The sequence below is a fragment of the Sinocyclocheilus anshuiensis genome, unplaced genomic scaffold (genome assembly GCF_001515605.1).
Source record: "Sinocyclocheilus anshuiensis isolate Anshui unplaced genomic scaffold, SAMN03320099.WGS_v1.1 scaffold130, whole genome shotgun sequence".
Taxonomy (NCBI): domain Eukaryota; kingdom Metazoa; phylum Chordata; class Actinopteri; order Cypriniformes; family Cyprinidae; genus Sinocyclocheilus; species Sinocyclocheilus anshuiensis.
Genome location: NW_015544207.1, coordinates 835,552 through 851,895, shown reverse-complemented (window position 1 = coordinate 851,895; position 16,344 = coordinate 835,552). Strand labels below are relative to the sequence as shown.

General features: G+C 37.1%; 1 protein-coding gene across 4 annotated transcripts in view; it reads right to left on the bottom strand.

Moving 5' to 3' along the window:
• The window catches only part of LOC107696989 (protein NDRG3-like), a 98,960-nt gene that overhangs the window by 12,432 nt on the left and 70,184 nt on the right, over window positions 1-16,344 (bottom strand). For 3 of the 4 annotated variants that reach the window (XM_016497583.1, XM_016497582.1, XM_016497585.1), the window contains 9 exons: window positions 10,000-10,105; window positions 5,073-5,193; window positions 4,747-4,809; window positions 4,505-4,565; window positions 1,677-1,763; window positions 1,111-1,167; window positions 907-1,010; window positions 765-830; window positions 616-667 (listed from right to left, as the gene is read on the bottom strand). In XM_016497583.1, the coding sequence (XP_016353069.1) occupies window positions 616-667; window positions 765-830; window positions 907-1,010; window positions 1,111-1,167; window positions 1,677-1,763; window positions 4,505-4,565; window positions 4,747-4,809; window positions 5,073-5,193; window positions 10,000-10,105 (717 nt within the window). Of the gene's footprint in view, window positions 1-615; window positions 668-764; window positions 831-906; window positions 1,011-1,110; window positions 1,168-1,676; window positions 1,764-4,504; window positions 4,566-4,746; window positions 4,810-5,072; window positions 5,194-9,999; window positions 10,106-16,282 lie in introns of all 4 variants that reach the window. The other variant, XM_016497584.1, reaches the window with a different exon arrangement.

Genomic DNA, 16,344 nt, shown 5'->3' with positions numbered 1-16,344 from the left:
AGCTGCAGCCATAGGCATTTTCTGGGTTTCTTCTGCGAGGCGTATTTGGAGTTTCAGCGCGAGAACGCCCTCTGGCCTTTGGATGGAGATTTACTGCTGATTACTGCTGATCACAGAACCGTGCTTCACTGAAAGATACGCATGACAATCGCAGCTTCTGTCGAATCGCGATCTCGATTCCATTTCGATTTATCGTGCAGCCCTAGTATAGACAGATAAAATGACCAACTCTACACTAAACCAAACGGTTTGCCCAGCATTAGTGGCTCAGTCTCACTCTAAAGTGCCAAACTTAGGCAAACCCAGTAGGTGTGTTCATTAAGTGCACATTAAGCTGTCACTGTATTAAGGATTTTAGAACAGATGGAATTGCTGTTTTGGACAATCAGGATCCAAGGCCAGAAGCATATTATAGTTATTCAAGAGTGCTTTACAACAAGCACAAGTGCATAAGACTTTATGATGCACAGCCCCTTTTAGGATGTGATGTCATTGGTACACTCTGAACGGAAATGTATGAAGAGATAATGAGCATAATGGGCCTTTAAGAAAGCACACTGTGTTCTCTACCATTGCCCATAGAAGCAATGGCAATGTTCTCGATTAGTCACTCACCACAGCCTCTACCGCTGGTGATGTGTCACCAACTATTAGCAAGGCAGGACACCTAAACAGTAAGAGAAGAAAGACATAAAGGTCTAAGGAAGAGAAGGCACAATGATTTACAGCCAAAATAGACAAAAACAGACAACCAAACAACCTACTTCAGCGTTTTGACCGTATTTTCATTAAGTCCCAGGACAGGCCTCTCAATCTCCAGATCTTGCCGACTGTGACATGCAAATGAAAACTTTTATCAAGATCAGCTCATATGACAATGATCAGTACATGAACTGATAATGTCACCTGTTGTAGGAGTGGCAGAAGAGAGCCAGGTTGTCCTGATTGATGTCCCGAGCGATGTGCAGACGATATGTTTGAATGATCTCCTGGTTCTCTGTCAGCTCGTCCTGAGGTACAAAAGGTCATGAACACACTCTAAGAGAAATGTTTTTGTTCTGAGTGAATCCTCTTACAGATGCAGAGGTGAGTGTCATATTTAAGGCCTACCGTGCTGAAATGGTGTGCCATCACAATGTCTACTAGACTGCTGGTCCATCCAGATAACTACAACATAAACACACATGCACATTTTTTGTGAAAAGCACAATGTTTGAAGATCAAACAAATTGTGTTACCAGCACCTCCACTGACTTGAGCACCTTTAATTATTGTAGCATTCTGACCTCTCAGGTTATTATGAGCTTTATAACAGGGAAATCTTTAAGAAGATCAACTACACTAATCTGTTAAGAAATCTTAAGTATGGAGGAATGTTTAGGGTTAGCTTTTGGCTAATAATGAAAGGATAGGATATCTTAACTATGCATAGTGTATAAAGAAAAGAAAAGATTAAATTAATTCCATGCATAGTTCATTACACTAAAATGCGAATGAAACTAAAATGGTATCTTTTTTGAGAAAAGCATCCAAGATAATACTAAGATTATTGTAAAAGACTACTGCGGCAGACTAAAGCATTATGTTGCTGGGGCAGTACGAGTATCATATTTTTTATAGTCATTTATTTAACTATTTAATAATTTTCCGCACAAAACAAACATGCAAAATTTTACCTTAGAGGCAGCCCAGTCAATCCAGCCCTTAGCACAGGGGTCCACATTGATGAGAACCAACCCCTCCACCAGAGCAGGCTCATTCAGCTAAGAGAATGGTAAGATTACATGGATTAGTCCATCATTATGGCTCATACTGACTTTAACACTCAGAGCACCTACTGACTGAGAGGATTCTGTGCTTGACATGTAGATGATCGAACAGTCTAATTAGACAGATTCTTGACTTCTTGTGGTATTGCTACCTATAGACTTGTCAGGGTCATGTGACAGTCGAACACATTGTAATTGGCCTGGGAGCACAAAATACCACAGAAAACCTGATTTAAAAAAAAATGTCAGTAGTCAACATGAAAATCAAAACTGATCCCATTTACTTTCTGAATACTCATTCTCAGCCTTTTCTCTTGTGCATCAGTGCATATTATTCTAAAGAGTAATCTTCAAATTTTGTCATCAAACAGGTATAAATACTTCTGCATCTGCAACATCTTTCCTTTTTGGTGGACAATACCAATTTTGCTCGTTACTAGTTAAAGTTTAATTATGCGAACAGGCAAATAGCTGTTTAAAGGGATAGTTCGACCAAAAATGAAAACTGTTGCCATTGTCACCCTCATGCTGTTCCAAACCTGTATGACTTCATTCACAAACAAAGATAATTTGAAGACTGTTGACTTCCATTGCATGTATGAATGAATGAATGAATAAATGAATGAATGAATGCACAGATGCATGAATTAAATAAATGAATGAATGAATGATTTAAAGGTGACATCAGATGCAAAATTCACTTTTATATGATGTTTGAACATAAATGTGTGCTGGCAGTACTACACAACCACCCTATAATGATAAAAATCCAGTGTTTTTTTAACATCCCCATAAATCATAACCTCTTTCTCAGATCAACCCGTTCACAGATTCTTGGCAGTGTGACGTACTTTTGGCAGGCCACTCCCATGATTGTTTGACTGACACTGGTGTTTCGACGCTGGAGCAGATGTAGACAAGAATGTCTCCTAAGTGATTGAGGTGTTTTGTTGTTGGATGTAATAATGAACATAGCAATCGTCATTAACTCCCTATATCTGAGCCGCTGAAGCCACAGTGGATAACTTTTGTTTTTTTAAGGGAATGCGCCCCCCCAATCTACGTAAATGTGTTTATGTTTGCGTGAATGATGGCCTCCTGTAGCGAATCCATGCGTTTTTGTAAGAAAAATATCCATATTTCAAACGGAGGGGCCAGGATAATTTTTAATATAACTCCGACTGGATTCGTCTGAAAGAAGAAAGTCATATACACCTAGGATGCCTTGAGGGTGAGTACATCACAGGCTAATTTTCATTTTTGGGTGACCTAACCCTTTAAGACACTAAAGAATCATATCAACTTATGGAAAATGGGCATCTGATGTCCCCTTTAATGCATGAATGCATGAATGAATGAATGAATTTCCATAGAAGAAAGTCATACAGTTTTGCAACAAATTAAGGTCAATATATGATGACCTTCATCATATATATATTTTTAGGTGAACTATTCCTTTAAGCATCATTTTAAACTACAGTGGTAGATAATGAAGCATTTATAAAATCTTTGCCCATGTTTAACAGTAATGTAATAAATATTAAAGGAATGGGATTTGAGTAGTTGGCTGACTGAAAAACTCTTATTTGAGTCTCAATTCTAGTATGGAGTGCCACTTTATAAGGTCTAGTTCGTGACAGATAAAATCAGATTTTGGCCAACATTTTGTCTCGAGTATTCTGTTTTACCACTGAAATAGGCCTGTTACTGAAGATGGCTTGAGAATGCAACAAAGTAAAGCCATGGGAAAGGGATCACTATACAAATTGCTTTACAGGTCTGAGAAAGTCAACTTTAACCTCAGTGGTGACCAAGCAAAAATGTCTACCTATACGTGACCTATACATCATCACCTTAACCAGGTTCTCATTATCTCAGTGTCCAAAGCGCTAACTTACTGCAAGGGCTCACACTTGGTTTTAACAAAGAAATTCAGCTACAGGCAGCCATGTGAACTAATCAAAAGTCTTGTTACAGTGATCGTGATGGAAAAAAGTTCAGGTTTCACACCTCTTCTTTTTCCTCTCTGCATAACGCTCTGCACCAGACATTCAGAGAAATGCAAGCCCTCGAGGTAGCACTCACATGACCACATGTCTACGGACAAGCATGTGACAAGCAAATTGTAATTCAAATGAGTTTAAGTTTACGGTGCTGAAGTTGTTCTGCAGAGCTGCGTAGGTGTGTGTTTGTTCAAATCGGCCATCTAACATCACAGAACCCAATTAGCAAGTGGCAGAAATATGGTAAATGTGCAATGCAAGCTGATAGATGGATGAAAGTGTGAGGTGCTGAACTGAAGTAATAGAGTCAATAGTGAAAGACAGCCACATTCTTTAGTTAATTGGAGAAAAATACCCTTTATCACTTTATACCTTGATAATAACCAGCAGGAAACATGAGAGTGAGTGTGTGTTTGAGTGTGTTTATGAAGGTATCCATCCTCAGCGTTTATGTTTGTGCGTAGATGGTGAATAAGAGCTTTGTGTAGAGTGAGAGTGTGAATGCATTTGTGAACTATGCATCTCAGAGGTGTGGGGGATTTATTGAAGACTGAGGACAGATGGTTTTACTGCAGACACACTTCAAGGATCTTCACCTCTGATGACCTGAACTTCATTCAGCTGCTCAATTAAACATCTAATGGTGCGTTTTCACAAGCTACTCCAACTAACGGTTAGATATTACAACATACAATGACTGATCGGTAATAAAAGGGAAGATATTTTACTTACAGCCAGTCTAGTGAGGATATAAGCTCCCGCGCCCACACCGATACCAATCACACTGTTGATCCTGTTAATTAAAGCACAATCATTCATATTGCTTATTAACTGGCATATATTCTGATAAAAATACACAAATTATTTGAGGCTTTAAAAGAAGCCATCATGATTTCTTAAACATATGGCATTTATTTTTATTTAATTGTATTGAATTAGGGACCATGTACAGACTGATTGAGGTCTGGACTCACTTTAGCTGGGTCAGAACTGAGGGCAGCATCTCGGCAAGCTCATCCATGGTTGGGTACTGGTACCTGAGGGAAAGAAAAGGAAGACAAAAGTGACAAATTAGTCTAGCTTAAATCATTTTTAGTTGTGAGTGTGAAAACACTGTGTCAGTAGTAAATGTGTGAGTTTTCAAGTTGAATAGATGTAGCCTCATTAGTGCACTGCCTTGCATGCTGTCTATAATTACAGAACAGTTAATGTTAGAATTGGTTATATATATATATATATATATATATATATATATATAGATATAGATAGATAGATAAAGTCTTTCGCTAGTTTGTCTTACCCGGTGGGGAAAGGAGGGGCAGATTCTTGCTGGCCTGGAGCGTCAACATGGACCACAGCAAAGTGCTGGGTGATCTCCTGCATGTCCTCGAAGTTAAACAGTGTGTTGAAACATGACTTATCTGCATCGCAAGAGAAAAACAAAGACACTTCTCAAACATTTTTTCATAAATCATTATCAAAGAGGAAAATGGTACCCTGCATACCTGAATCATATGCATGTGAATACTTTGCACAGCCCAAAAAACAAAAACAAAAAACAGCACACCACTACTGTGCCTTGTCTCTATTACTGTTACCTGTGTTTTTTTTTTTTTTGTAAAATTATACCATCTCATGCTGTTTGCACTGTTAACTCAGGCCACATCCACACGAAGCCAGAGCTTTCCCTATCCTATCTTTTTTTTCCCTCGTCTCAAGAAATATCTTCACACGAAACCATGAAACCGAGTCAAAACGATGTCGTATACATGCCAGACCAGTATGTGGTGCTGTAATTCTGCCACAGAGATACACTAAAAACAGAGAAGAAGACTTGGAGCATGCGCATAAACCTTGCGCGCTGTATACAAACTCAACACAACTACAAGTAAATGAACATGGAACAATAGATTTATTAATAGATTAATAGATTTAGTTAGTTAATAAAAAGACAATCGTTCAGTATTTGTTCATGTTTTTGTTGCTGTTACGTGACGTAGCGGTGTCTGACTAGGGGCGAGATGTAGGCTGATGACATCATCGTTTCACAAAATATGCGGATTGGCTGTACACACAAAAATGCAAAGGTGTCATTTATAGATTTATCCGCTCTGGGACCTGGTTTCAAAAAATAGCGGTTTCACACTCCCAAAACACTGGATCCGTCTGGACGAAACTCGATACGATAGAAAATTTTGATGTATACAGCTAAACGCGTCTCTGTGTGGACGGGGCCTCAGTATGCACACATGTACATGTATTCTTGTGTAGTCGGTGTATAAATGTTTATTTTTTCTTTTTTTCTTTTTATCGATCTCTTTGGTTTAGTCTATTTAATATAATTTTACTTTTGTACAGTTCAAGTTTTACTTCATTGTTGTCTTATGTTGTACGATGGTCCTGGAGGAATGTGTTTTTGTTTCACTGTGTACAAGCTGTATAGATATGAAATAGGGCTGGACGATATGGCCAAAATTTATATCACGATATATTTCTTAATTTCGGTCGATACGATATAATTCCGATATCGATATGAACACTATTTAAAAAAGCCTTGTAAAAACTGCCAAGAACGCCCACAACAGATGTCTGTGCATACAAACTTATGAAAAATGAATTTGCCAAGTCTATGACACCTCATATAAAACCATATAATACTTTAGAGAAAAAAAACAGCACAAATAAATTAATGTTCACCTTTTATTTGTATTTAGCCTTCATACAAACAAGAAATGTGAAATCACTGTCAAATAAACATCTCAGACTCACCTTATTAATTATTAATATCTTCCAACATACCAGTCAAAAGTTTTTGAACAGTAAGATTTTTATTGTTTTTAAATAATTCTCTTCTGCTCACCAAGCCTGCATTTATTTGATCCAAAATACAGCAAAAACAGTAACATTTTGAAATAATTTTACTATTTAAAATAGTTCTTTTCTATTTGGAAATATTTTAAAATGCAATTTACTTTAAAAATCATATCACCGTTATTGAAAAAAATTATATCGCGATACATACTGATATTGAATTATTGTCCAGCCCTAATATGAAATGATAATAAAACCACTCTAGATAAAAGTCCAAAATTAACAAAATAAATAAAAAGAACAGATGCCCCATTCTACCTAAACTTGGCTTCAACACAAATTTCCTGTCCACATTTTTTTACTTTTTAACTTTTCCTGCTTTCAGTTGGACATTAGACATATATACACTCAAATAAAGAGTCTGAAAATGCGTAGCGTTGATGTGCAACTGAAATCACATAGGTCCTGAACTACATGTGATGAGGAATGAACTTGGCAACTGTTAAAATGCTCCATATAGTAAGAATGTGTGTTATATAAATGTATTCTGGATGTACTGCATCAGTCGTATTGTCTTGTGACCTACGGCATCAATTGACCCTTCGCAAAGACTCCTCTTAGTTACTGTTGCAATGTCCAACAAGCGAGAGCGCCACGTTTCACGCAGTGAAAAATACATCGCGGAGCAAAGAGGAAACTGACAATGCATCGACAGACAAGACAGAGCAGGTTACTTTTTTGTATGAAAAAGTCTCAGCTTTCAAATTTTGTCATTTAAGAAATTCAAACTATAAATACCGTTTTGTGGCTCTTTAATGTGTCATGACAGATCGCCATAGTGCCTCAGTTCAAGTGGCACGTATACAGATAATTAGGGCTGTGCAAAAAATCAAATGCGATTTTCATGCGCATCTCGTCATTAAAGCCGCTCCTGTGATTAGTAGTAAATCTCCAGCACGTGCGTTCAGATGGAGCGGCATTTACTACACAGAGCCGTAGTTCACTGACAAGCTACGCTAAATCGCGTTCAAAATCGCAGGCGAGTCATTGATTTTCATATTTACTAGTTAAAGCATGAAATAAACATGAATGAACATCAGGAGGTATCTTGTGTCAACCGTGGAAAAACGTCAATACACACCATTTTTCAAGTTCAAGTCCACCGACATTAATCTACTCTTCTGTCTGGATTGTTTGTCAGACAAAACGGCACATTCAGTGTTATGATTGGTCTGATCGCCTGTCAATCAAACTCCTGGTGAAGAGTCATTTGCACCTTTTGGTCATTCACTAGCCATCAACTCCTCTACTGTGTCAATTGAAAGCACACTTCAGAATCTCGGCATTAGAAGTACTGTAGGATATCCAGGTGCTTTTTGCCTACTATATGTATTAAAACTATGAGTTTATCTTCTATTATATAGCAGGGAAGCAGGCATATTCAGACACCAAGATGGTGTTCCTCTCAGAGGTGTAAAGTCCAGGTTCAGAAAGTAAAAGTCATCCTCAGTATTTTTGTTCCAATCACCTGGATTTGCTAATTAGCACAGTTTTTCAGCCAGGAGGTAGAACTAATTAGTGAAATCAGCTGGCTGAGTTTTTTCTTTGACTATGACGAGACGTTGATGAGCTAAAACTAATATCTGATGATAAAAACTATGACGGAATTTATGCCGCGCCTTCATTAACAAGACGAGACGGGACTATAACGTTATTTGAGGACTACCGGACATTCAAAATACATCCTATAGGCTACTGTCTTGTCCTTCAAAATGTGTGTCCCTGTCATTGGATTGCAATCGGATAAGGGGCGTTTGCATATCTAGTCTCAGTATGGCAGCCGCAGTGGATGGATAGGCTACCAAAATGCGAACTAGGGATCTGAAACAATGGCCTCAGCACCTGAAGGGGTAGGGATAAGGTGACAAAACGTCCCGTTTTTCCCGGGAGTCACAATTCGTTATCGATTAAGTTAAAGTTAGATAGGCAGAATCGCGCTGATAGAAGTGCTCTCTCGCGCACGCTCCACTTCTTCAGTTCTCATATACAGCGCGCGATCAGTTCTCAGTCATCAAATACACACACAGCAGTCCAAATGTTTATCGTGTAGAGTATCTCACGTAAATACAATCGGTTATGGATTAAGTGAACGTAAACAGGTGGGTGAAAACTGAACATGTGTCAGTATTACATGCATGCCTTCCGTCTTAAAGGGACAGCATTCCTAATTAAAGGGTTAGTTCACCCAAAAAATTTGACTGTTTTACTTACCCTCGAGGCATCCTAGATGTATATCACTTTCTTCTTTCAGACGAAGCGGAAGCCATGCCGGCGGAAGACGCAGGAATTAGGCACAGCGTGCGCGCCTCTGAGATATGCTAGTCTCGCGAGTTTGTTTATAGGAGCAAAGGAAGCAAAGTTTCCTTACTTTAGCAAAGGAAAACCAGTCTCCTCTTGGTTTATATCAAAATCCTCTGACATTTTTCTTTACAAATCCTCGGTTTGTACTTCTTTATTATGAATGCGTGAGCTTTATTTGACGACTTGTGGACTGTTCAACTGCAACACCCGCTGACTGCAATGATAGAGCTTGGAATAGCCAGGATAATTTTTAATATAACTCTGACTGGATTCGTCTGAAAGAAGAAAGTCATATACACCTAGGATGCCTCGAGGGTGAGTAAAACACTAACACTAACTAACCCTTTAAGTACCTATCCGTGTCATTAATGTTAACCAACAAAAGATGTTATAAATATGTTAAGTAAACCTACTGTATCTGAAAAATTTGTTTAATTTGTATCGCTTTCGTATTTGTCTTATTCTGCTTTTTTCAAAAATTATAATTTATATATATTATATATGAACAACTTTTTATAAATTGCTCCCTTTTCACTACTGTTAAAGGGATAGTTCACCCAAAAATGAAAATTGTCATCATTTATTCAAGTTTTTCCAAATTCAATCCTTGATTCAAATTGTTCATAAGCTTAATTGATTTGGTCTAAAGATAGAAGAATTAATGACTATTTTTGTTTGAAGACTACATATAAAATAGCTACCAAAATAAATGTTGGTAACTGCAGTTTGACAAAGTAATGACTAAAAATAATGACTAAAAGTTGACAAAAAAGGCAATGACTTTTCGTCGACTAAAACGATAAAAGACTCAAAAACTCAAAATGTGACTAAGACTATTAAGCATTTTCGTCTCAAGATAAAGACTAAGACTAAATCAAAAATGCCTGTAAAAATTAACATTGCCCTGGACGTTACACATCTGGTTCCTCCAAGAACAAGGTTGAGAAATACTCATCTAAAAAACCAATCCCTCTCCCCTTCAAGTAGGTGAGCTGTATAATGATACATTTTGCCACTGAAAGACAGGAACTTTGAAAATATATGGGACAACTTACGGTTGAGTCCAATGTCATGATAGGTGAGAATGACCGGTCTGTTGCCTTTAGGAGTCCCTCTCAAAGTCACATGAAGGACACCGTGAGGAGTCTCAATGTCATGCTCCTGCAACCAATCAGAAGATGACATGTGAATTAATAATAGAAGTGCAAAGGTGTCAACAGTTTAAGCATAGAGCTGTTTGAAATCATTCCTGCAATGTCTGCATGAAAACACAGACTGAAAGGTTTACATAAGGGGCCTATAAACTTATTCTTTGTAAGGAAATATCTGCTCATCCAGTCAAATAGCATCTCTAAATCAGGTAATAATTAACTCAAGGTTTCTTTTAGCCTGTTTCCAAAAAAAATTCAGGTCAATGTCTGATTCAATCACCGCCTTTGTGTTTCGCTGTGGTGTAGGTTTTGACCCACCCTTGATGTTGTTTGTTGTTGCACATCACCACAACCACCACCACAGCATTATACGTCAAAGTAAAAAATCTGTCTCCTTGGATGAAATGGACAGCTCAGCTACAACACGACACAAACAGGATGAGGCTTGAACCACAAGAATGAGGTGAGAGGCTAACAGCACTACTCAAGGACTCCTAAGGCCAGAAGAGCAGCAGGTCCGGCTCTAATCTCATTCCACACACAGCATGAGGACCATAAGAACCAAAAGCAGCTCTGACCAGCACTGGAGGAGACGGACACTGTTTTGATGCAAACCTGCAGACTCCACACACTTATATAAACACAAGGTTATAGTGACCTTAACCGAAGACGCAGCATGCATGTTTGTATATATAAGAAGAAAACCATCTCTCTCTAATGTAGTGTAGAATAGTGATGTCTTAAGCAGAAGATCTAGAAATCATTCTAGCAGCTGACACCTGAAGCAAACCACACAGCACCCACTAAAGGCAGCAGATTTAAAAATAGACGAGGCGGTTATGTTTGTGTGCACATACATATTGCTCTCCCTGACATCTCATGTTAGGTGACTGTTGTGTGATGTCTTGATGCACCGTTCAAACAGTCTCCAGAAACAGGTGTTTCTACAGTGCTGCCATTTCTACACTGGACGTGAGCGGCACACTGTGACATGACAAAACGTGCTCACTCCCCTTTATAATCAAAGCGGTCTACAATGGAAACAGCCGTTGGAGGACACCCGGTTTCAATTTGACACTGCACAACTACTCGTCCATCTGAAATACAACGGTTTTGTCTGAAAAAAGCATTTGTGAACTGACTGCTATGCATTTTTTATGTTTCTATACCTCTCGTTGTGACGCTAAATGCTTGTAGCTTCTGGTCAATTAATTCATGGTCGGGAACATTTTGTAAAGGTTTTGAAGAAAATCTCTTATGTTCACTGAGGTTGAATTTATTTGATCAAAAATAGATAGTAATAGTAAAAACACTAATATTCCAAAATATTACTATGACTAAAAAAATATATTTATTCCTGTGATGCAAAGCTGCATTTTCTGCATCATTACTCCAGTCTCAAGTGTCATATGATCCTTCAGAAGTTTTTTATTATTATCAATGATGAAAAACATATGAAAGATATATGATGCTGCCTCATATATATATATATATTATTTTTTATTTTTATTTTATTTTATTTTTTTTTCCAGGTTAATTTGCATAGAAAATTCTAAAGAGTAGGACTATTTTGAAATGGAAATCTTTTGCAACATTATAAACGTCTTTAATGCCACTTTTGATCGATTTAATGCATCCTTTCTAAATAAAAGTATTAATTACTTGAACAAAAAATGTATGCATGCAATACAAACATTGTATAAAATTGTTTTGCTACTCTGAAATTATAGTTTATCAAACAGGACAGTCACTCTTTTGTATAACCAAGAAAATTAAATCACAATTCATAAGTACTTAAAACAGCAAGAATATAATCACTTCTGACACTGCATGGTCACTTGCTATTTGGTCTTTTTCCTCTTAATCCAAGAACCTACAGCAACAATAAGACTCCGTTACCAAGACAACACCACAGCAGCCAACCAACAGCAGCAGGACAGAAATGGAAAAGCAGGCAGCGCGGATCAAGCTAAAGGTAGATGTGCCTGAGGGCAGCTCAGAAACGTGTCAGGGATCTGTCAGAGACGGCAGTGCTCTGATAAGGATGGAAGAAAGAGAACAAGGTGAACTTGATAAAGAGGTTGGCAGCAGTAAAAAGTTCAAATCTCATCCGAACACAAGTACCTGTCTTCTGTTTGTCTGTAAACAGCGGAGACAAAAGCAGCTATTAAGATAGGGAAGTTACTATACCTGTGCAGTGCGCACAAATTCTGCAAGACATTTTTCAAAGGTCTGTTCAAAAGTAAAACAGTAAGGATGTGATTTAAATGGTAAAATGTGACAATCCTGAAGTTACTGTCTACATAATCAAGTCAATTAATTTTAGTAACTGAAGATGAATGTGGCTTTGTAAAAAGTCAATATAACAAAAACAAAAACTTATTGCGGCATCATGCACTGCTAAAAAGCAAAGTTATTTAAACCCCTTAACTGTCACCATCCCACCTGTGGGACGCTTGGTGCTCTTTTTTGTTGTTGTCCTTTTTCTCTATCAAATCTTTTAGTAATCATCATAAATAGGGATGCACCGAAATGAAAATTCTTGGCCGAAGCCGAAACCAAACAAAATGAAACACTGGGCCGAAGGCCGAATACGGTTTTTCGTGTGTTTTTTTTTTCGCCGTTGCATAAATTAAATAGCCAAAATGTGCTTTTTACTGTTTTGTCTTGTTTTTCAAAGAAAAAAAAATCTATTACAAAACAACAATTTAAAAATATTTAACACTGAACATTTGTTACATTCTAGCAGACACTATACCAACAAAGCACAATTTAGCTTAAAATTAATTAGTAAAATAATATTTTTTGGCCATCAGACCCCATTCTTGAATTAGGCATGTATTTTTTACTGTACAATTAAAAGCAGCCTTGCTGAGAAGAGACTTCTTTAAAAACATTAGAAAATATTACAGATCTTAATTTGAACACTATATGTGTGACTGTTATAATAAATGTATTAACAGAGCTGTTTTAATGATTATTATCATTATTATTGTCTTACTTTTTTATTTTATTTTACAGAACAGTAAAATTACAATACTAACATTTATGAATGTTGATAAGAGTTCTTGCTTTTTCTCAACTTTTATTTTGGCGGAAACGCGCAGGAAGACCTCAATGCTTCCTTTTTGTTGACAACAACAGATTTATAAATAAGTCTCATTACGAATACATCGTACGTATCGCATTGTCACATGCCTTGTAAAAATTCATAAAAATGTGACTGAGCAACGGACGACTGTATCAGCCAGATTTTCCTCGCGCTTTGGACTTTGAACCCTGGTTAACAAGCAGATAGCGCCGCGAGCTCGTGCAGGGCTGTCAGAATACATGCATTGCGCGCGTGTATTAGAAAACATAACATTTTGCAGTTTATTTACTAATTGTTTAAGGCCATTTCGCGAATCTGCTGATTTTCTTCTTTAAAAAGAGACCAACCTTTGGTCTGTATTCCAAAGTGTTCATAAATTACAACAATTTAAGTTTGGATAGTGCACTTTCATGCCTATTTTAAAAAATGGGGGGTGACAGTTAAGGGGTTAAAGGGCACCTATTATGCAAAATTCACATTCACATATTGTTTGGACATAAATGTGTGTTGGCAGTGTTTGTACACAACCACCCTGTAATGATAAAAATCCACACGCTCCTTTTTTTAAAATCTCCATATATCATTATTAGTGTCTCAGAGCAAGCCGATCACAGAATCGGTAAAGTGTGATGTCACATTTTACAGGCCCCACCCACGAGTGTTGATTGACACTGCCGTAATCTAGTCAAGACCCCGCCCTGAGTGAGCTGCACACAATCCGCCATGTTTATCTTCACGCTAGAGTGTTTAAAAGCAGCATTCAAGTTAGAAATGTCTTCTTATTATACTATAGATGTTATTCAGTCCAGAACAAGTGATTATCTGCTTTTATTTTATTCTTTGGGGCATATTAATAGCATAGACAGCAGTATAGGTACTGTATATTATGCTGATGTCACTTAATACACAGATCTAATATAAACATGCAATTTCTTTCCCAGCTGTTTACCTTCACAAACATAACCAACTGTGTTTTTGTAACTTATGCGTGTTTTTAACAAACTCGTGTGTGAAAGAGAACTTCGTACTCGTATGCCGTGTGCAGCCACTTTCTATACGTGTGTTACGGATGTTTGCGCTCAGAAAACCGTCTATCAGAAGTTTAAACTAATATGGCTTTAAAACATGTGATTTCAGCGCGATAGACATGATAATCAAAACCAAACAGATGTTGTTGTTTTTTTAGCAGTTACGAGCTGTAAAGGCACTTCTCTATTCTGGAAAAGAGGGCGGGGAGCAGCAGCTCATTTGCATTTAAAGAGACATGCTCTAATACAGCGTGTTTCTGCTTCCACTCAAAATAGGCATTTTCAAAATTATATAATAAATGATCTGTGGGGTATTTTGAGCTGAAACTTCACAGACACATTCTGGGGACACCTGAGAGACTTATATTACATATTGTAAAAAGAGGCATAATAGGTGCCCTTTAAAGGTAGAACATTATTCTAATTATTTTTAAGAAAAATTATGCATTATGTATAATGTGCACAAAACCTGGAACACATCAAGTAAAGAAATTGTATTAATATTAATTATATTTTTTATTATTATATTGTTAAATATATTAGACTACTGTATATTACACAGCATATTATTATTATTACTTTTATGCAGTTTGCAGATTTTGTATTGCATATAGATTACATTGCATATACAGCTATACACTATCAGTTCATGATTGTTAGCATATTGTTTGCTGGCTGACATACAGGAAAAAATGATCATAATTATAATAATAATTATTATTATTATTATCTGAAGAAGACAGATTTGTGATGTCAGCCAAAAGCAAAGTTGATTAAAATGTAGAGCATTATTAAATATTTTTTAAAGAAAAATTATGCAGATTATTTATAACATGCACAACAAAAACCTGGAATGTGTGTCAAGTAAATTAATTACATTATATATGCATTATCAATTACATATGCTATACCATACCACAACACATATACATTATCAGTGGTAGTAGTAGTAGTAGTAATACTTTACAATAAGGTCTCATTTGTTAATTTAATATGTATTCGTACATGTAGTAAATGCTGAACTAAGATTAATAAATGGTGTATAAGTATTGTTTGTTAACTAATATAGCTAACTAATGTCAACAAATGAAACCTTACTGTAAATTGTTACATTATTATTATTAATCACCATTTCTTTACATTTATGTATTTCTTTATTTTATGCATTTGGCAGATGCATTTGGTTCACACCATGCAATAATAATAATAATAATAATAATTATTATTATTATTAACAGCAACAAGAGGGAGTGCAATTTACATAAAGGGACAAATTCTTTTTGGGAAATCCTTGCTCCCTCTTTTTAAGACATCGCTACCCAAAAAGGTTTGGATGTGCGACAAACTACTAAAATGCACCATAAATTGTACATAGTGCATCAACACCACCAGTGATAAGAGAATCTTTGAAGCAGCACTATGTAACCTTTTCTGTTCAAAATTTGCAAAATGTATATAATGAGCGAGTACATCATGAATTCATCTTCCAAACCACATTTTTGTCTTATTCCGAATCACTACGGTACACTTATAATAAGTTCTTATATTTGGACTATTGTAGCCTGGTCGGGTCGTCACCGCTGCGGAGCAACACATACCTGCGTGAATCGCCATAGACATAAACTTAGAGAAGTAGCTCCGGTTGGAATGTTTTTCCGCGGGATGTGTGCAGTTCTGTTTATTAACTACTAGAGCACCAAAAGTTACATAGTGCTGCTTTAAGCTCTGCCTCCACCCAACAGAGTCGCCATCATACAGCATGCTTCACTGTCATCACCCTAACACACACACACACACACACACACACACACTCAAAGGCCTCCCTTTGACACTTACAGACACATGAAAGCACATGACGGCACACACATATTTAAACAACCATCAGACAAAAGGCAGATAACGCCCATCATTCACCCACACTACCTACAACACGACTCAAACTCCATCAGCACTCATGCACAGACCTGAGAGCGTGAGCAGATCACGTCTGCAAAGTTCCCGCTGCTGCTTCGGAGGGAAAGCAACAGGCTACTCTGACACAAAACACAGTCTTTCTGTTAACACTCACCACACCGCTCACTGCACAGGAATCCTGGTTGATGTCCAGCACTGCCGTCATGCTTCATCCAG